At 40.4% G+C, this 15536-nt stretch overlaps 1 protein-coding gene across 1 annotated transcript; it reads left to right on the top strand.

Moving 5' to 3' along the window:
* The first annotated feature begins 10821 nt into the window (after window positions 1-10821).
* On the top strand, window positions 10822-13895 carry ptger4a (prostaglandin E receptor 4 (subtype EP4) a). The gene is made up of 2 exons (XM_020099108.2): window positions 10822-11871; window positions 12361-13895. The coding sequence occupies exons 1-2, from the start codon at window positions 11089-11091 to the stop codon at window positions 12892-12894; spliced, it is 1317 nt and encodes a 438-aa protein (XP_019954667.1). The 5' UTR covers window positions 10822-11088; the 3' UTR covers window positions 12895-13895.
* Window positions 13896-15536: the final 1641 nt, after the last annotated feature.

The raw sequence follows: 15536 nt of genomic DNA on the forward strand, positions 1-15536 counted from the left end.
AATAAAAGGGGGCATCGCACACAAGAATTCTTTGCTGATCAACCGGTCTAGAGAAAAACAAACTCTGTGCATGGAACGAAAGGAATGCATTTGTGACCAGAAACATTTCCGTTCACAAAGAATAAACATGCATCATGCAGTGCAGGTCCAGGTTAGACGCATAGTGATAGAAGAGGTTAAAATATGAACATGTCAGCTGACACACGACCAGCACTCATGAGTAAAAACAGCACATGTTAACTGGCAAATGGACAAAAGCCCATGTTGTTTAGAGTCTGCAGAAAGATAAGATAATAGATCTTTGGAGAAGAAAATGCTGTTGTGGTTCTGCACATAATGCATTCAATCCACTCACTATTCAGTATTCAGAACATGATCTTGGGAAACAGCCTGGTATGCAGTCCAGTATGAATGAATGGCACAAAATCCTGAAACAAGAACCATTGTGAACCCGAGGCTCCGTCCTGGCTGCCATGACCGACCAGAGTGTCGTCTCCACTGTGATGTGTATAGAGCTTTTTTTTCCCCGCAGCAGATGTTTTTAAAAGTGAATGCAGGAAAAGCAGGTGAAACTAATTTAGTGAAAAAGTCCCAGATTTATCAGGTGTCCCTGTAAACCAGGAACTAGCTCCTCTCAATTCGATCCTACAGGTTTACAGCAAACTGCTGTGAAAATATTCTACTGAGCCAAAATCCGAGGGTCATTTCCTACATTCGCATGGACCCCTAATCATCCACTATTGACTGAATGTATTAAGTTGTTTTGTATTATTTACATGAGCCACTAATAGAATATTCCGTTCATATTCCTGTTTACATGCAGAGCATGGCCTAATTATGACATCAAGCAGTTGCTGTACATGTCGAAATGCTGCATATTCTCCAATAGGACTTTTCAATGTGATTCATTCGTATACATGTCCACGTAAAGTGACGGAGGTTAGAATACTCCACATTGCTTAATTTGATTGTTGCTTATTTTGGAGTATGACCTCGTTCTGGTTAATGTCGTCAGAAAATACTGTTTCCATGGCAGTTTCTTCTTCAGACTGTTGTGAAGTGGTTGATGTTGTAATATTGCTGTCCTTATAAATGTAGTCATTGTCCATCATCAGTCTGTGTGAGTAACGAACCCTTAACGACACAGTTGGTGTTATTCTGCATTTCTCTTTTTGTCAGGCCCTGGGTCAAATCCCATAAAAAAATTGAAAAATGTGTTACTCACTCTCCGACGTCACCTGACCGAGTGTCCCTAAAGTAATTTGCTCATGCTGAGGAAGTCAAACTTTAAAAACGAGTCGTAAAGTTATATTACATTTGAATAAACGTGCTAAAACTCCCCCAAATCAGGTCAGTGTAGATTTTAGCAAGTAACCAAACTATAGTAAATCATACAGTGGTATGGGGACTATTTTAAGGTGCGGATTAATACAAGTATTCTATTGAATATTATAGCAGAAGGACAATGTGCAGGGTTGAAGTTAATTACTGTATATGTGTGTTATAATGAAGGATCATGAAACCCAGTGCACTGTGTTGTTTTTGCAGCTCTATTTGAAAAGAGAGGAATTAAAAGCAATAAGACAAAATTAACTTATAATTATTTCCAGACTTTACCTCTTAAGTGTTTATGGCAGCAAAGGGAAAATATTGATTATATGATCTTTCACACCTTTTTTCCTCCTTTGTCTTTTGCTAATTTAACACAGGATTCAATTAGAAGATGGTGCAATGACCCTTGATGTTGCATTAGAGGGGGTTAAATCTAAAGTGGGATGAGGCTTTATAGGCATTGCATTAGTGTTAAAACACTCAGGCCTTGTTTTTTGTGTGTGTTGTGTTTATCTCGCACTAAGAAGCTTTAAACGACGAATCTGCAATAATAAAAAAGGGTCATCCAGTCTCCTTTAGCTCCTCGGACTTAGTATAAAGTCACTGGTTTGAAAGTAAAAGGGGTGTTTACTTTTCTCACCGTCATCGGTTTTCGGCCGTCATTTCACAGACGGGTGTGTTAACACTGGTGATGAAGTCAGTCAGGTGAGGTGTCAGGAAGTTTGATGTCCATGTCACTGGTTATCAGGTGCCCAGAGCCCTCTGAGTGTTTTAATAGGCCTGTGTGTGTCTGTGTGTGGGTTTTCATGGGTTTTTGTAGAATCTGAAAAAGAAAATGGATGATGCATTAGAGCGTGGACAGAGAACACCTGCTGCTATATCAACAATGTATCTCCACCACAAAGCCTCGTAGAATAAATACTTCAGCTGGTCGGAGGAGATAAAACTAAGGCAGCACATCCTCATCTGATGAAGTGTGTACTGTATCCACACTGAACAGTATGTTCATGTTTTTTTGTACCGCTAGATTTAACTTTCCCATGGCTGCAGTTTCTCCTTGTCATTCAAACACAAACTATGCTGTTTTCCATCTCTTTTAACGGAGGTCAACAGGATTCGGTTCCTATTTCTGATTCGTAACAGTGATTTATATCAGAGATGGCAGACCACAGAGTATCTGTCTCCCGCTCTGTGGAGCAGATTGCAGAATGAAATGCGTGCTGGTTGTGTTGCTTTTGGCTCAGAGCAGCAGAGTCTCCAGAGAGACATGTTTATTAATCTTTCATTACTCATCAAGGTCAGCTGCCTCATATCTTAACATTTTGAACAGATAAGTGAAAAACTAATAACGTTTAATTTGTCTGTCTGTTTGCTCTGGGGATATAAGTGGCTTTTATGTGTCCTGACACATGGTGTGCTGCTCACATATTAAACTGTAATGAATTAGATAGACGTACTGCGCTAATTAGACATGGGATTTATCTGCTGTCGGATTCATTTGTCTGTTAGTTTGTCAACGTCAGCTGATGAGTGTAAACATTTTCAAACAATTAAAATGTTTGATTCAACTTATGAAAGTTGAGTTTTTAGAAGTTCACCTTATTTACAGATTAATGTTTTGTTAAGTTTGTAGTTTCAAACAATTTTGAAATGCGCTAATTTCAGTAGTGATTGTTGTGTGTAGCCACGGAATCAAGGTCCCGCCGATACATGTGATCAAAAAGCATCAAAAAAACTAATTAAAACCAAATTTGGTTAAAAAACATTAATTTTGGTCCATGTCCCATCCACTAACATGGGGGTACGGGATGTATGTCTTACAGTGCAGCCAGCCACTAGGGGGCAATAAAGATGGTTTGGCTTCACTTTTGGGGAGCCATTACTTTGTCAATCTGTATCTATGGTCAACACGTGTTCTCTGTTTGTTGTATCAACATGATTTAAGGTGTTTTTGAACAACTGGTTAACATATTCTTGCAGCCTCATGTTGTCTGGACTTTATCAAAGCTGACATATGCAAACAATCATCAATTAAATTGTGATTGTTTTTTTCCTTCTGATGGGTTGCAAGTGTGTGAAGTTGAAATGAGGAAATTACACAAATCCTGGCCATGACCCAAAGCTGTCAACCCGCTCACACTGATAAAACACATTTGTCAATGACAAAAGTGTTTACAGCTGCTGCCCATGGCTTCACATGAAGGTGGGGCGGAAAGAGAAGTGAAAAAATGTAATTAATGGTAAAAATGGGGATGACGACACACGCGTTTGGACAACGGTTGCTAAAACAAATGTTGTAATGTTGCATTTAGTTGAACACTTGAAAAGTGTCAGAATGATTGTTGGTGATGAAGTTCAATCAAGCGTCACCACATTGCACACACTCCTGATCTCACTTCCTTATACGTGCTTGAAATTCTTCATCAAGATTCACAGACAATTTTCTGGGAAATCAACTGAAATATTAAATTAAACTCTTCGAGCAATAGCTATCAATTATTTATAAAGAATTTAAAAGTGAATAGAACATCTTGAATCCTCAACCCGATCTCGTTCTGTACCTACACTTAATGGGTTTCCTTCCTGATCCACACTGCGTCCTTCCACCAAGGAGTGAGTGGGGATCAGTGAGCTTTAACAGAATTGCTTGTACTTTGGTTAAAGCTTACTGATCCTTTTCAGTAAATACACACCCTGGTCGCAAATAGACCATTAATTTAATTTTAATTAATACTGGATATTGGATCAATGACTGATTAAAAAATCACCACATAAGTTACAACATATTTTTTGTATTGTATCTTGTATATTGTCTATCTTCTGCATATTATCTAGTATACTGTGATAACCCAGCTGTGATATGAAATTGGAAGATGACTCTACAACCCTATTGGACCACATGGTGCATTGTGGATAGTTGGATATCAACATGACTGTATATCAGACGGCTGCTTAATGCTCTGCAACCAATAAACACTTCTTGTATCTCTCTCAACCTCTGACCAGTCGATGCCATAACACTTTATCTGTGCAGCTTCGTTTAAGAGTATTGACCCAACATGTGGTTTAAACACATGTCTCAGTGTTTAATGATGACTTCACATTCTGGCGGGACGTATCACAGCTGTCACACCGGCCTGATGCTGTAGCTCCACGAGGTAGGACACTGAAAAGAAGCTGAAAATATCAGCAAGCTTGTTTCCTAGCTTGACTTTACATGTATCTGCTTGTTTGACCCCAGTTTCTCATGACGTTGAAGTTCAGCTGCTATTGAAACATCTGCTGCTTCCTCGGCCCAATTTATTTATTCTAATTTGTCAAGTTTGAAAACAGGTCAATGGTCTCTCTCCTGCTAAGTAGCCAACTCATAGGGTACAGCATGTTGCCATATCTGTCAGCATGCACACACTGGGGCAGCTGGGGTTGAGGGGGTAGAGCGGTCATCCTCCAACCAGAAGGTCGGCCGTTCAATCCCGTTCTTCCCCATCTGCATGTGAAGTATCCTTGGGCAAGATACTGAACCAATTGCCCCTCATAAAAAAAAAAAGGTGCTGCTCATTGATGCATAGGATGAATGTGTGTGTACTGTGAAGCACTTTGAGTGGTCTCAAGACTAGAGAAGATAACTACAGTCCATTTACTATTGACACACACAGCAATCACCGGGTTGGGGGCTTCACCGGAAATGCTACTCATTCACTTTGAGTGGGCTGATGTGACGTCATGCTTTGCAGGACGCACATTGTGTTTCCACAAATTGAGAAAAGCTTAGGCACCAGCCAATCAAATTGAATAGACGCTAATGCAAAAGCACAGGTCCTAGCCAATCAAACAGATCCTGTCTGACGTCAGATGTCAAAATGAGGATGTTGAGGGGAGGCAGCAGCAGTTGGTGAACACGTGTGTTCATCTGGCTTTGGGGTTTCTATCCTGTGGCATTACATGGACAGCTAGCATGGCATTTTATCATGAAAGACAGCTGTTGTTGAATGTCCCAAGTGGGACTTGGTTGTTGTGGTTTTGACAACTGGACCAGCAACAGCTCAGGCCCGGACACTGTCGGTGCTAAACAATGAATGCTGCGTCATGCACTAAAAATAGTGATGGTTGCTTTTGCAACAGAATAATCAACTGAAACCACCTGTTAGTGTCAGAGTAGATTTTAACAAGATGTTACACAGGGCGATTTCTCACGACTTTGTTTGGTCCAGACTTCTGGATTTTATTTCAGTTTAGTCTGACTGTAACTAACGTGTGAAAGGCTCCTTGCTCCATGGTCTAAACCAGGGGACCAAAATTAAGTCTGACCAACAAGAGGTGGACTCAATTTTTGGGCTTGCATAAACTTGGATGACACCAGAGGAGCTGTATGGAGCCATTTTCTGTTTTTTCTGTTGTTTTTTTCTGTTTAAAGAATTGGTCCTAATTGTATTGGACTCTGTTTACCCCTGAGACTCCTGAAATGTTTTGTGGACTCAAACACTTCATCAACCGCTCCATCAGCACAGTGGTGAGTAGATAATGAAGGAATTTTCCTTTTTGGATGAACCATCCCTTCAAACCAGAGAAGACAAAAAAGAAGCTGAGCTAGGTTGCAGGCCTGCTGCAGTCTTTGCCTCTGAAGGTGATGCTGGAAGTAATATCACCAACAACATGCTGCCGTCAGACACACAAACCAAACAATGTCAAGTATAGGTAGATTAGATTGCTCCCTAAATTACAATGAATGGAACTGAATGTTCCCATTTAGTGAAACAGTAGGAATCACAAACTGTGTCCAAACAAACTGAGTAGATAGAATATAAATGAGCAGATGAAATAAGATGCAGCGTTGGTTTCGTTTCGCTCAGTTGTTTTGGTGCTTTGCCAGACGCTACCCACCATTTTCTTTAATTTATGCATCATATTCAGTAGAACATCCTGCAGCCTTTGTTGTTTTTCCATTGTGCTCTAATGAGCAGCTGAGGTTGTCTGGTCATGTAAAGATTAGCAGAAAATGTTCCTAATGTAGCTTTGACTCTCGCTCCCTGTTAATGATTACCATCATAACGTCTCCAAACACGGGTACACTTGTTAGGAAACTTGCAGCGATTCAGGACTCTTAGTTTTTTCCACGAATCTGAGTTGTTTGGATGAATTTTGACGTTTAAAGCAACTTCCCATTTTGTGGCTGTTGCTTGAACGTTGCCATGAGGAGTAACATGCCCCATGGATGGATAAACTGACCTGCTAGAAAGCCAGGGAGATTACTGTGTGAAGTTAATGTTAGGAGTATAGTGCATGAGAGTGTGTCATTTTGACTTGAATGAGCATCAGCCAATGTTTTTTTTCTAGCAAACTTTACAGCCCTACAGCCTGAAGCATAAACTCTCCTCTCTTGGTTTGACGTGCGCCAGATGACGACTCAATAAAGAGCAATGTTGACATCAGATGTATGATTTATGCTCAGATCTGCTCAAGGTTATTTACAGAAGTTGTCGATATACATTTTAAAAAGGAGTTAGTGATTAGATCTGATTAAATGTGATGACCTAATCGACTGTCCATGCAAGTTGATGGCACAGTTCGATCGGATGCTTGCTGCAAACAATTTCAAAAAGCAGACAGTGTTTCTGTCTTCATGTTGGCATCACATGCCAGTGTCGGTGCCAGTTCAAACAGTTTACATCTGATTCTCGGTGCTGCGACTTTGTTATGTTGAGTGAGATCGCACACGGATGTTATCTACAAATCTAGCAGAGCCCAGAATAAACACATCCAAACTCTCTCTAAACTCTACGTTTAAAAACAAGCTGCGGACGGAGAGTCCTCAGGGGCAACAACCTGTCCACCTGGACTTATTCTCAGAGACGCTGGGACTAAAGTCCAAGTCCACAGATTTGACTCAAGTCAAGTCGCAAGGAAGTTTTGTTTGATTTCAGATAACTGTGAATAGCTCTGTTTGGAAACACCAGTTCTGTGCTTGAAATGAAAAAAATACCAGGATTGACGCTCAAAACTCTTTGTTGCTTTGTTGTTCTTATTAACAGGCCATATGTTTCTTAGCACCCTTCCAGGTAACTAGGCGTTTCCATTTATGTCACTACAGTATGAATAACAGTTTAAACAGCTTGAAACATTTGGGGAAATATTCCTTTTATGCCCAGAGTGAGATGGCTGATAATAATAGTCTCTGTGAATGTGTAGCTGGAGCCAGCATCTTCCTGCAGTCTCCCATCCAGGTTTCTAATTTTAGTGCAGAACACAAACAAGATGTGACCTGTTAAACATTATTGCTCTTTAAAGGTGATTTTATCAGCTTTGGACAGAGCTAAGTTATCTGTTCCCTGCCCCTGTGCTGAGCTGCTACTGTCAGAAGTTATTTTACCATCAAATAGAATCAGAATCACTTTTTATTGCCAGGTATGTGAACACACACGAGGAATTGGACTCAGTTTTTTCTTAGCTCTCTCAGTACAAACAGTTAAAAAAACCAAACAAACAGAGATAAACAAAAATAAAGACAAAAACAAAAGCTAAGTACATGTAAAAAAAAAGCTAAAGCTAAATAACGTTATTCTTCTCATCTGCTTTTCATTAATAGGCAGCATATATACTATTACTGTAAACTAACAACCGTGAGAAGTATTCAAAGAGTTAAGAAAAAAATGTACATTTGAACTCATGCTATAAAACCTAAAATCCCTCAGCTGATGATGACCATGTGACACAATCAAAGGCTCCAAAGCAGCTTTTTAAATGGACCTCGTGGCAGCCGATCAATCACACTGATTATCATGACTGCTTTAATTATTACCTGTGACAAGGAGGTTATGTTTTCACCCCAGTTCATCTGTTTGTCAGTTTGTTAGAAAATAAATAAATAAATAAATCACTTATTTAGATGATTGATATTCATGAGTGGGACAAAATTTGGTGCATCTCGAATTTAACAGGACCGTCTGGTCTTGGCGGAGGAATGTGATCTGTCGAGTGTCATTCTGGTTGTCAAAGTTTGAACTACCTGCAAGTATCTGAGTAATTTCAATGACAAAACATGTAAATCGTGATTATGTTGGTTATCGTGTTATGAATGTATAAATGTCACATCCCTCATTGCACATGTTCTGCAGATCTCCACCCTCTAAATGAAGAGGGTCTTCCTTCATGTGTCTGTATCTGTCCACAGAGTCCGGGTTTTACTCCACAGGGAGGTTGTTTTAACAAACCAAAAGGCCTGTGGCAAACCCTAATCTGAGAAATACATCAGTGGTGTTAAAGCGAAACAGATGCAGTGTTGTGAGGGAACTAATCCAGAGGTATTCCTGCACGTAGTGACAAATACAGTGCAGTGTGCCACACATCTGTACTTGTATATCTAGTTCTTGTCCCTTATGTAATTTTCTCTCTTGTTCGTAGAAACTGAGTTAAACTCGTGCCAGCTACCACAGAAGAAAAAGTAAAGAGCGTTTTCCACCAATTGACAGCACTTTGAGGTTACAGGGGTCTACAGAGCCAACAAAACCTTTCCATGACACAATGCAGAAATTCCAGGAATTAAAGCCCTGGAAGAAATAGTGTGTTTGGGACGTAGATTTCTCTTTGCGCAGCAAAACAAAACATACAAAACAAACATACACACAGAAGGACCCACACTCAGCTATGCAATTGTCTATCTACAGAACATAAGCTTGGGTGGTATTCACAGGATAATTGATTCTCTCGGCAGTGCCAGTGGTCATTACTCTGAGTTTACAGTGCAATCACACTGCAGGTTATCTGACTTCAACAAACAAATCCAGGAAAAGCACATTCATGAGAAGCCTAATCTTTCAAATCTACTTACAGCATATTCTGCATGTCTTTGGAACCAGACGCACTCACAGAGGAGAGCACAACAGGGTGCTGAAAATATATTGTAATAAGCTGTGTATGCACAGAGTGGCACATACACACAACAACACATAGCAAAACAGCCAAGGATGTTAAGTAATGTTAAGGACACTAGTGTTACATACAGTCAATGTTTGAATATATAAATATATATTATTTTATCAAGACTATGTACATGCCTGTAATCTCAAAGGGCTTCTCCCTGTTCTGTGTTTAAATAAATGCCAGAATTTGGCAACAGAGAAACAACAAGTGCATTTCCCAAGAACACAGGGTCAGTCTGACGGGATGACGTCAGGCATCAGGGCTTAAGGTCTCAGGGTGCAACAGTTGTAAACTAGACGAGGGGGGGAACTGTGTTTTTTTTTCCTGCAGCTCCGGATTTATTCAAGACTCAGTTCTTCGTCATGTTATTCAAAACGTACAACCTCCTCCTGCTTTCACAACAAGTCCAAGGTGATTGATCACATCTAATGCAGCTGAACTTTGGTTCAGGGTCAACACAACATGCAGAGGAGCTCCTGACACAGGTCTGCCCCGCCCACTGCTGACATCATCAGTACAGAGAAGCCCCACCCACCTGAGTGGAGCTGGTTCCTTTAAACCTATTTGCAAACAAATTTTTAAAAAGCACAGAAATAATATGGAACAGTAACATTTTAGTGACTCACACTCTTCTACTATTTTTATTTTATTTTTTTTTAAATTAGACTCACCAAAAAGGGAAGTTGCTTATCAGCACAAAAAAAATCTGTTAAATAATAATAATAATAATGTGAAACACTAACAACCAGATGGCAAAAGATTTCTTAAACAATCAACAGGTGAAGTTCTGCACAGCAGCTCTATGCTCCCACGTGTGGTTGGGGGGTGTATTGCAACAATACTAATGTGGGAATCTTTTTCTCATTGGCTCTTGGCAGTGTCCTCAGTAATGCACCTAAAGGTTGTTGAGTCTTAATCAGTCTGCAGGACAGACAGAGCAGAGTTTCTACAGCTCTGCATGGGTCCAGAATACATTTCTATTAAACTTTTTTTAAGATGTTTCAAAGTTCAGTTGTGTGATCAAATGTAAAAATGAAAATTTGTGATGAAATCAAATCAATAGAGTAAATAAAATAATTTAGAGATACATATCTCAACGTGTGCTTCTTTTCTTAATTCAACAGTGGAAGTGTAACTTTTCACACCAGTCTTTAAACTGAATATTTTTTGATTTATAATGAATTTATTCGACATGGAATAAACCAATCATATGTTTCAATTAGATACAAGACACAGTTCAGTCATCAAAATGTACATTTCAATATGATTTTTCTTTATACTAATTTTAACAGCAAAGAGTGCACTTCAGATTTTGAGATTGCCTATTGGTTAACTTAATAGTAATAATAAACCATTGTTGTTGAACGTTTGTAGTGAGTTTTAATGAACTTCTGTGTTACACAATATATCCAAGGCCTCTCCTGCACCAGGCTGAACAGCTGATGAGGGTGAAGTGAAGTGAAGGGGAGGGACTGAACCCTGCAGGAAGCTTGAAGGCAGAGCCTCATTTCAATGAAGTCACTGGTGTCTGTTGTCTGCTTTTATCTCTCTGTGCTGGTGAGTGAACTCCTGTCTTGCACATCTTTGAGTCTCTGATAGCAAATCACCACTGACACGTCGCAGACCACAGCAGCAGCAGCAGGCAGAAGAGGCTCTATGGCACGCAGACATTTCTTTAAAGTTTGTCTTCTGAGATAAGTTGCAAGGTGTTTTTTTTTTATCTGACAATGTCACTCAGGCAAATGTCAAGTTCAAATGAGTTTCAAGCTTTAGACTGGAAATACTGGCGTTAGGAAAAGTTGTTTCACTCGTCCTGAACTGCGTCTAAAGGGCAGAACAATGAATAATCAGTCGATGACCGGGAGGACCATGGTGCCGACCATTCCGTCTATTATGTTTATTTTCGGGGTGGTTGGGAATGTCATCGCCATCGTGGTTCTCTGTAAAACTCGCAAAGAGCAGAAGGAAACCACGTTTTACACGCTGGTGTGTGGACTGGCCGTCACGGACCTGCTGGGCACAATGCTGGCCAGTCCGGTCACCATCGCCATCTATGTGAAAGGATCATGGCCCGGTGACGACCCGCTGTGCCAGTACTTTGGATTCACGATGCTTTTCTTCTCTCTGGCGGGACTCAGCATCATCTGTGCCATGTCGGTGGAGAGATACATCGCTATAAACCATGCATACTTCTACAATGATTATGTGGACCAGAAGTTGGCGGGTTTAACTCTGCTAACGATCTACATCTCCAACGCGCTTTTCTGCGCTCTGCCGATTATGGGCTTTGGACAGGTGAAGAAACAATACCCGCAAACCTGGTGTTTTCTGGAGTGGAGGAGCAACAAGACCAGCGATGCAGCCTACTCCTACATGTATGCAGGTTTCAGCTCGCTTCTGATTCTCGCCACTGTTATTTGTAACGTGCTGGTGTGTGTGGCTTTGATGAGGATGCATCGGCGCTTCGTGCGCAGGATGTCGCTGGGAACCGACGTGGGGCGAAACGTGGATCCGCGGAGGAGAGGACGCAGCTTTGGGCGTCTGGCCGGTGCAGAGATTCAGATGGTCATTCTGCTTATAGGCACATCGGCAGTGGTGCTCATCTGCTCCATCCCCCTTGTTGTAAGTTCTTTTTCCTCCACTCACTGTGTTAATTCTAACCATTACGCACGTTTTACGCATGACTCTTTTACGTACAAAATTATTTTTTAGAACTATTTCAACAAGCAATTTTACCCATATCTGTGTGGGCGATTAGAAAATAAAGTTAAATTAGAATTGTTTTGCTTTAAATAACAATTTCCCCCTTATAAGCCATTACTCTCCTCTTTTCCTCTATCCACTGTGCACGTTTTACGCACAGCTGTCTTCGCAAAATTTAACATGGAACAATCTGTTCATGGAGTTTTATAAAAATTCAAGTGGTAGGGAGGAAAGTTCAAACATATTCTTATTAAATTTCTCCTTTCTTACTCTTGGTGACTCTTCTTCTTGGCTACTCACTTTTCCACTCTTCTTTATAAATACACGTGCACATCCAAACTTGTGCACTTGCAAACATTTTAAAACATGCATCCATTTACTCAGCAACTATTCTTGCTTTCCTTGCAGGCACAGGTGTTTTTAAACCAGCTCTACAAAACTCCAGTTGAGCTGATCTTGGAGAAAAACCCAGATCTAAGAGCGATACGCTTCGCCTCCTTCAACCCTATTCTGGACCCCTGGATCTACATCCTGCTGCGCAAGGCTGTTCTCCTCAAACTCATTGAGAAAATCAAGTGTCTGTTTTGCAAAATGGGAGCAAGGGGGCAACAGAGACAGGGAAACTTCCACTGTATAGATGCTCATCAGCTCTCCTCGGTCATCTCCAACCGAGACTCTATGCCAGATGTCAACAGCACCTCCCACACCTTCCTCTACTTGCCAGAGGGATGTGAGGTGTACCCTGGAAGCTGTCGTAAAGCAGACAGACTCTCTGGCTCACGAACTTCCTCGGTCAGAAACTCACAAGCTTCTTTATCGTCTGAGCAGGGCAGTATTGGAGCTCAGAGCAGAAAAGGCACAGATGTAATCAGGGACCGTCCAAAAGATCCTGCAATCCAGATGTCACTGAACACAGAGACAGCAGAAGAGAAATGCATCTGAACTAACTGAATCAGGAGAAAGTTCTCAGATCGCTCAAAGGTAGATCATCTACTGAATTACTTCTCAGTAAGTGAACTTTGAAAATCCTAAAAAATGGGGTTGGCACATAAAAAATAATGAATGACTCCACGCATGAAGTTGGACACATGCAGCGAGGAAGAGACGGATAAACTTGAAGTGCTATGAGCTTTGTCATCTTGTTTCTGCACCCAGCTACCTCAGAGATGCCTATCTGTGACTGTGGGAACAGATTTTGTCATTTTGCCCAAAACAGCAGTTATCAAAGCAGAGATGACCCACTTCTCCATGGCTCAAGTATCAGTGGGTGAAAAGCTATCCCTTCTAATTTCAGCTACTTTGTTCAATCGTTGTGGAAACCATTACAGTAAAGTGGATGGAGCCAGTAATTTCGAATAATTGAGTCACAAGCTTGTGGTCGATATGGTAAATGAAAACAGTGCTGAACGTGATCCTTATGAGTAATCACTGGCACATGTGCTGCCATTGTAAGGGTCAGGTTGTTTAACAAACTCCATTGTACAGTGCTTTTTGAAGGAGGTATTGTGTTAGTTCTATGACTAATGTACAGTGCAGTATTATTATGTGGTGAAAACCAGTGTTTTTGTTCCTCTTTCCTGGAATACACACAAATATGTCATCTCAAATTAAGAAAACATTGTTTTCCATCATACAGTGGAGGCACAACGATTCCTGTGCCATAATTATTAACACCAAACCAATTTAAATCTGACTGATGGTTGTGTTGGACATTTTTTCCACGGCTACAGAAAATATGGTGTAAGTCGGTGGACAGATGTTGGTTGGTGCGGAGCATTTTTCGGCCCAGCTGTCAGTTTCAGAAGAACAATGTTCTAAATGATCGATGTTGTGTCAATTATTGTCTGTAATAAAACTATTCTTCTCTAAGAGAAGGTTCTAGTTAATAAATCACAACTCTACAGATGTATTTCTCCACATTTATTAAATTCAATGTCATTTAACCTTTGTCATGTCTGGAAATCAGAAGTCAAATATTTGGATGTTGTGTTTTAGTTACTTCTCCAACCAACAGTTATTCTGCCAGTGACTGTTTCACATAATTGGGTAATTCTTTGAAAATCTTGAAAATGACCCATCGCATGCACCTTCCAGGAACACGAGGCAAAGTCTGAGCTGTGAACTCTGTTTTTTCCAACAGAAGTCAGTGCAGAAGCCACAAATGTTAAGTTTCCAATGATATAAAACAGAGGAAATCACAAATAACTCAAATAGTTTGCGTCAACACCCGCAAATGTTCGGTACTTTGTTTGAAAAGTAACAGAACAGTTGCTATGTTCAGCTCTAGTATCCATGAAATCCCTTTCTGTGCAAAGCTGCATTTTTAACATAGGCAATGTTCCCTCTTTTAATGTGCTATAATGTCAGTCAATTGACACCGTCTGCTCCCGTCTCACCAACATATAATAGAATGAACTTTTGAACTCGTGTTCGTCTGAGCTTTTCCACTCAAATGAGCTTTATGTCTGCAGTTTCAGCAGCTTTGAAAAACGCTCGCCGCCTCCTTTTCCATTTTTTTAAATTGACTCCAGATTGTTGCCTAATGTCGTGGATTATGTTCTGCCATTCTCGTCTCTTATGTTACCATTGATTATATATTGATATACATGTTTATATAAATGCTGAGTAAAACGACCCTCTGGTATTTCACAGTACATTAATATTTTGTTAAAAGCAGAGTTTGACAATTAGGTTTAATAACACACTTTGTAAAATAATGTTTATGCTGTAGTTGAGAACGAAGTCTACATTTACAGTAGTTCAGCATGTTTTTTTATTTGTGTGTCAAAACAGGAATACAATGCGTAAAATGCCACTGTATGTTAACACATTACAATTACACAGCATACGTGAGCTTTGACATATCGTCATATGTTGTCAACATAAAGCGGATGTTGCAAGTATGATCAAGTTTCTCATACTTGCTTTTTCCTGGGTAGGTTTGGTGAAATCATCCCATGACCCCCATTAGTGCACACAAACTGCCCTGAGAAGAGCCGGCTACCGCTTTTCCAAAGTCTACAGACAAACAAACACAACCATAACACTCGAAATGAAGAATCTTGAAAGCTTAGAAAAAAGCCTCTGGATCTTGGTAATGTGTCAAATGGCTAACGCTAGACACATAGAGGACAAGAGAAAAAGAGCATGTTAGTCTAATGGAAAAAAAAAAAGGAAAACATGATCTCAGGAAGTAGACCTGGCTGAGAGAGTTTCTCCCCCTGAAACAATAAACACAATCTGAGGCTTAGATTCATTGCAATTAAGCTTAAACAAGCAATGCAGTGGCTAAAGTAAACATACTGCAGAGACGCCTAAGACAGAGTGGCAGAGCAGCCTCCAGACTCTGGGAACGACACACATTAATCGAATTAAACTGTGAAAAATGGGATTGTACAACAGCGAGATGCTACAACAAGCCTCCCACTTCTCCGCAATTTGATCCTCTTTGCTCTCCCTCACCTAATTAAATGTATAAATGGACAAGCAATGAGGCTGATGTTTACCATCTGTGTGAACAGGTGTACATTCACACCCCATACAAATGAGCTGCATGGAATATCCTCACTGACCTCAGGCAGGTT

The sequence above is a fragment of the Paralichthys olivaceus genome, chromosome 4 (assembly GCF_024713975.1).
Source record: "Paralichthys olivaceus isolate ysfri-2021 chromosome 4, ASM2471397v2, whole genome shotgun sequence".
NCBI classification, from domain to species: Eukaryota; Metazoa; Chordata; class Actinopteri; order Pleuronectiformes; family Paralichthyidae; genus Paralichthys; species Paralichthys olivaceus.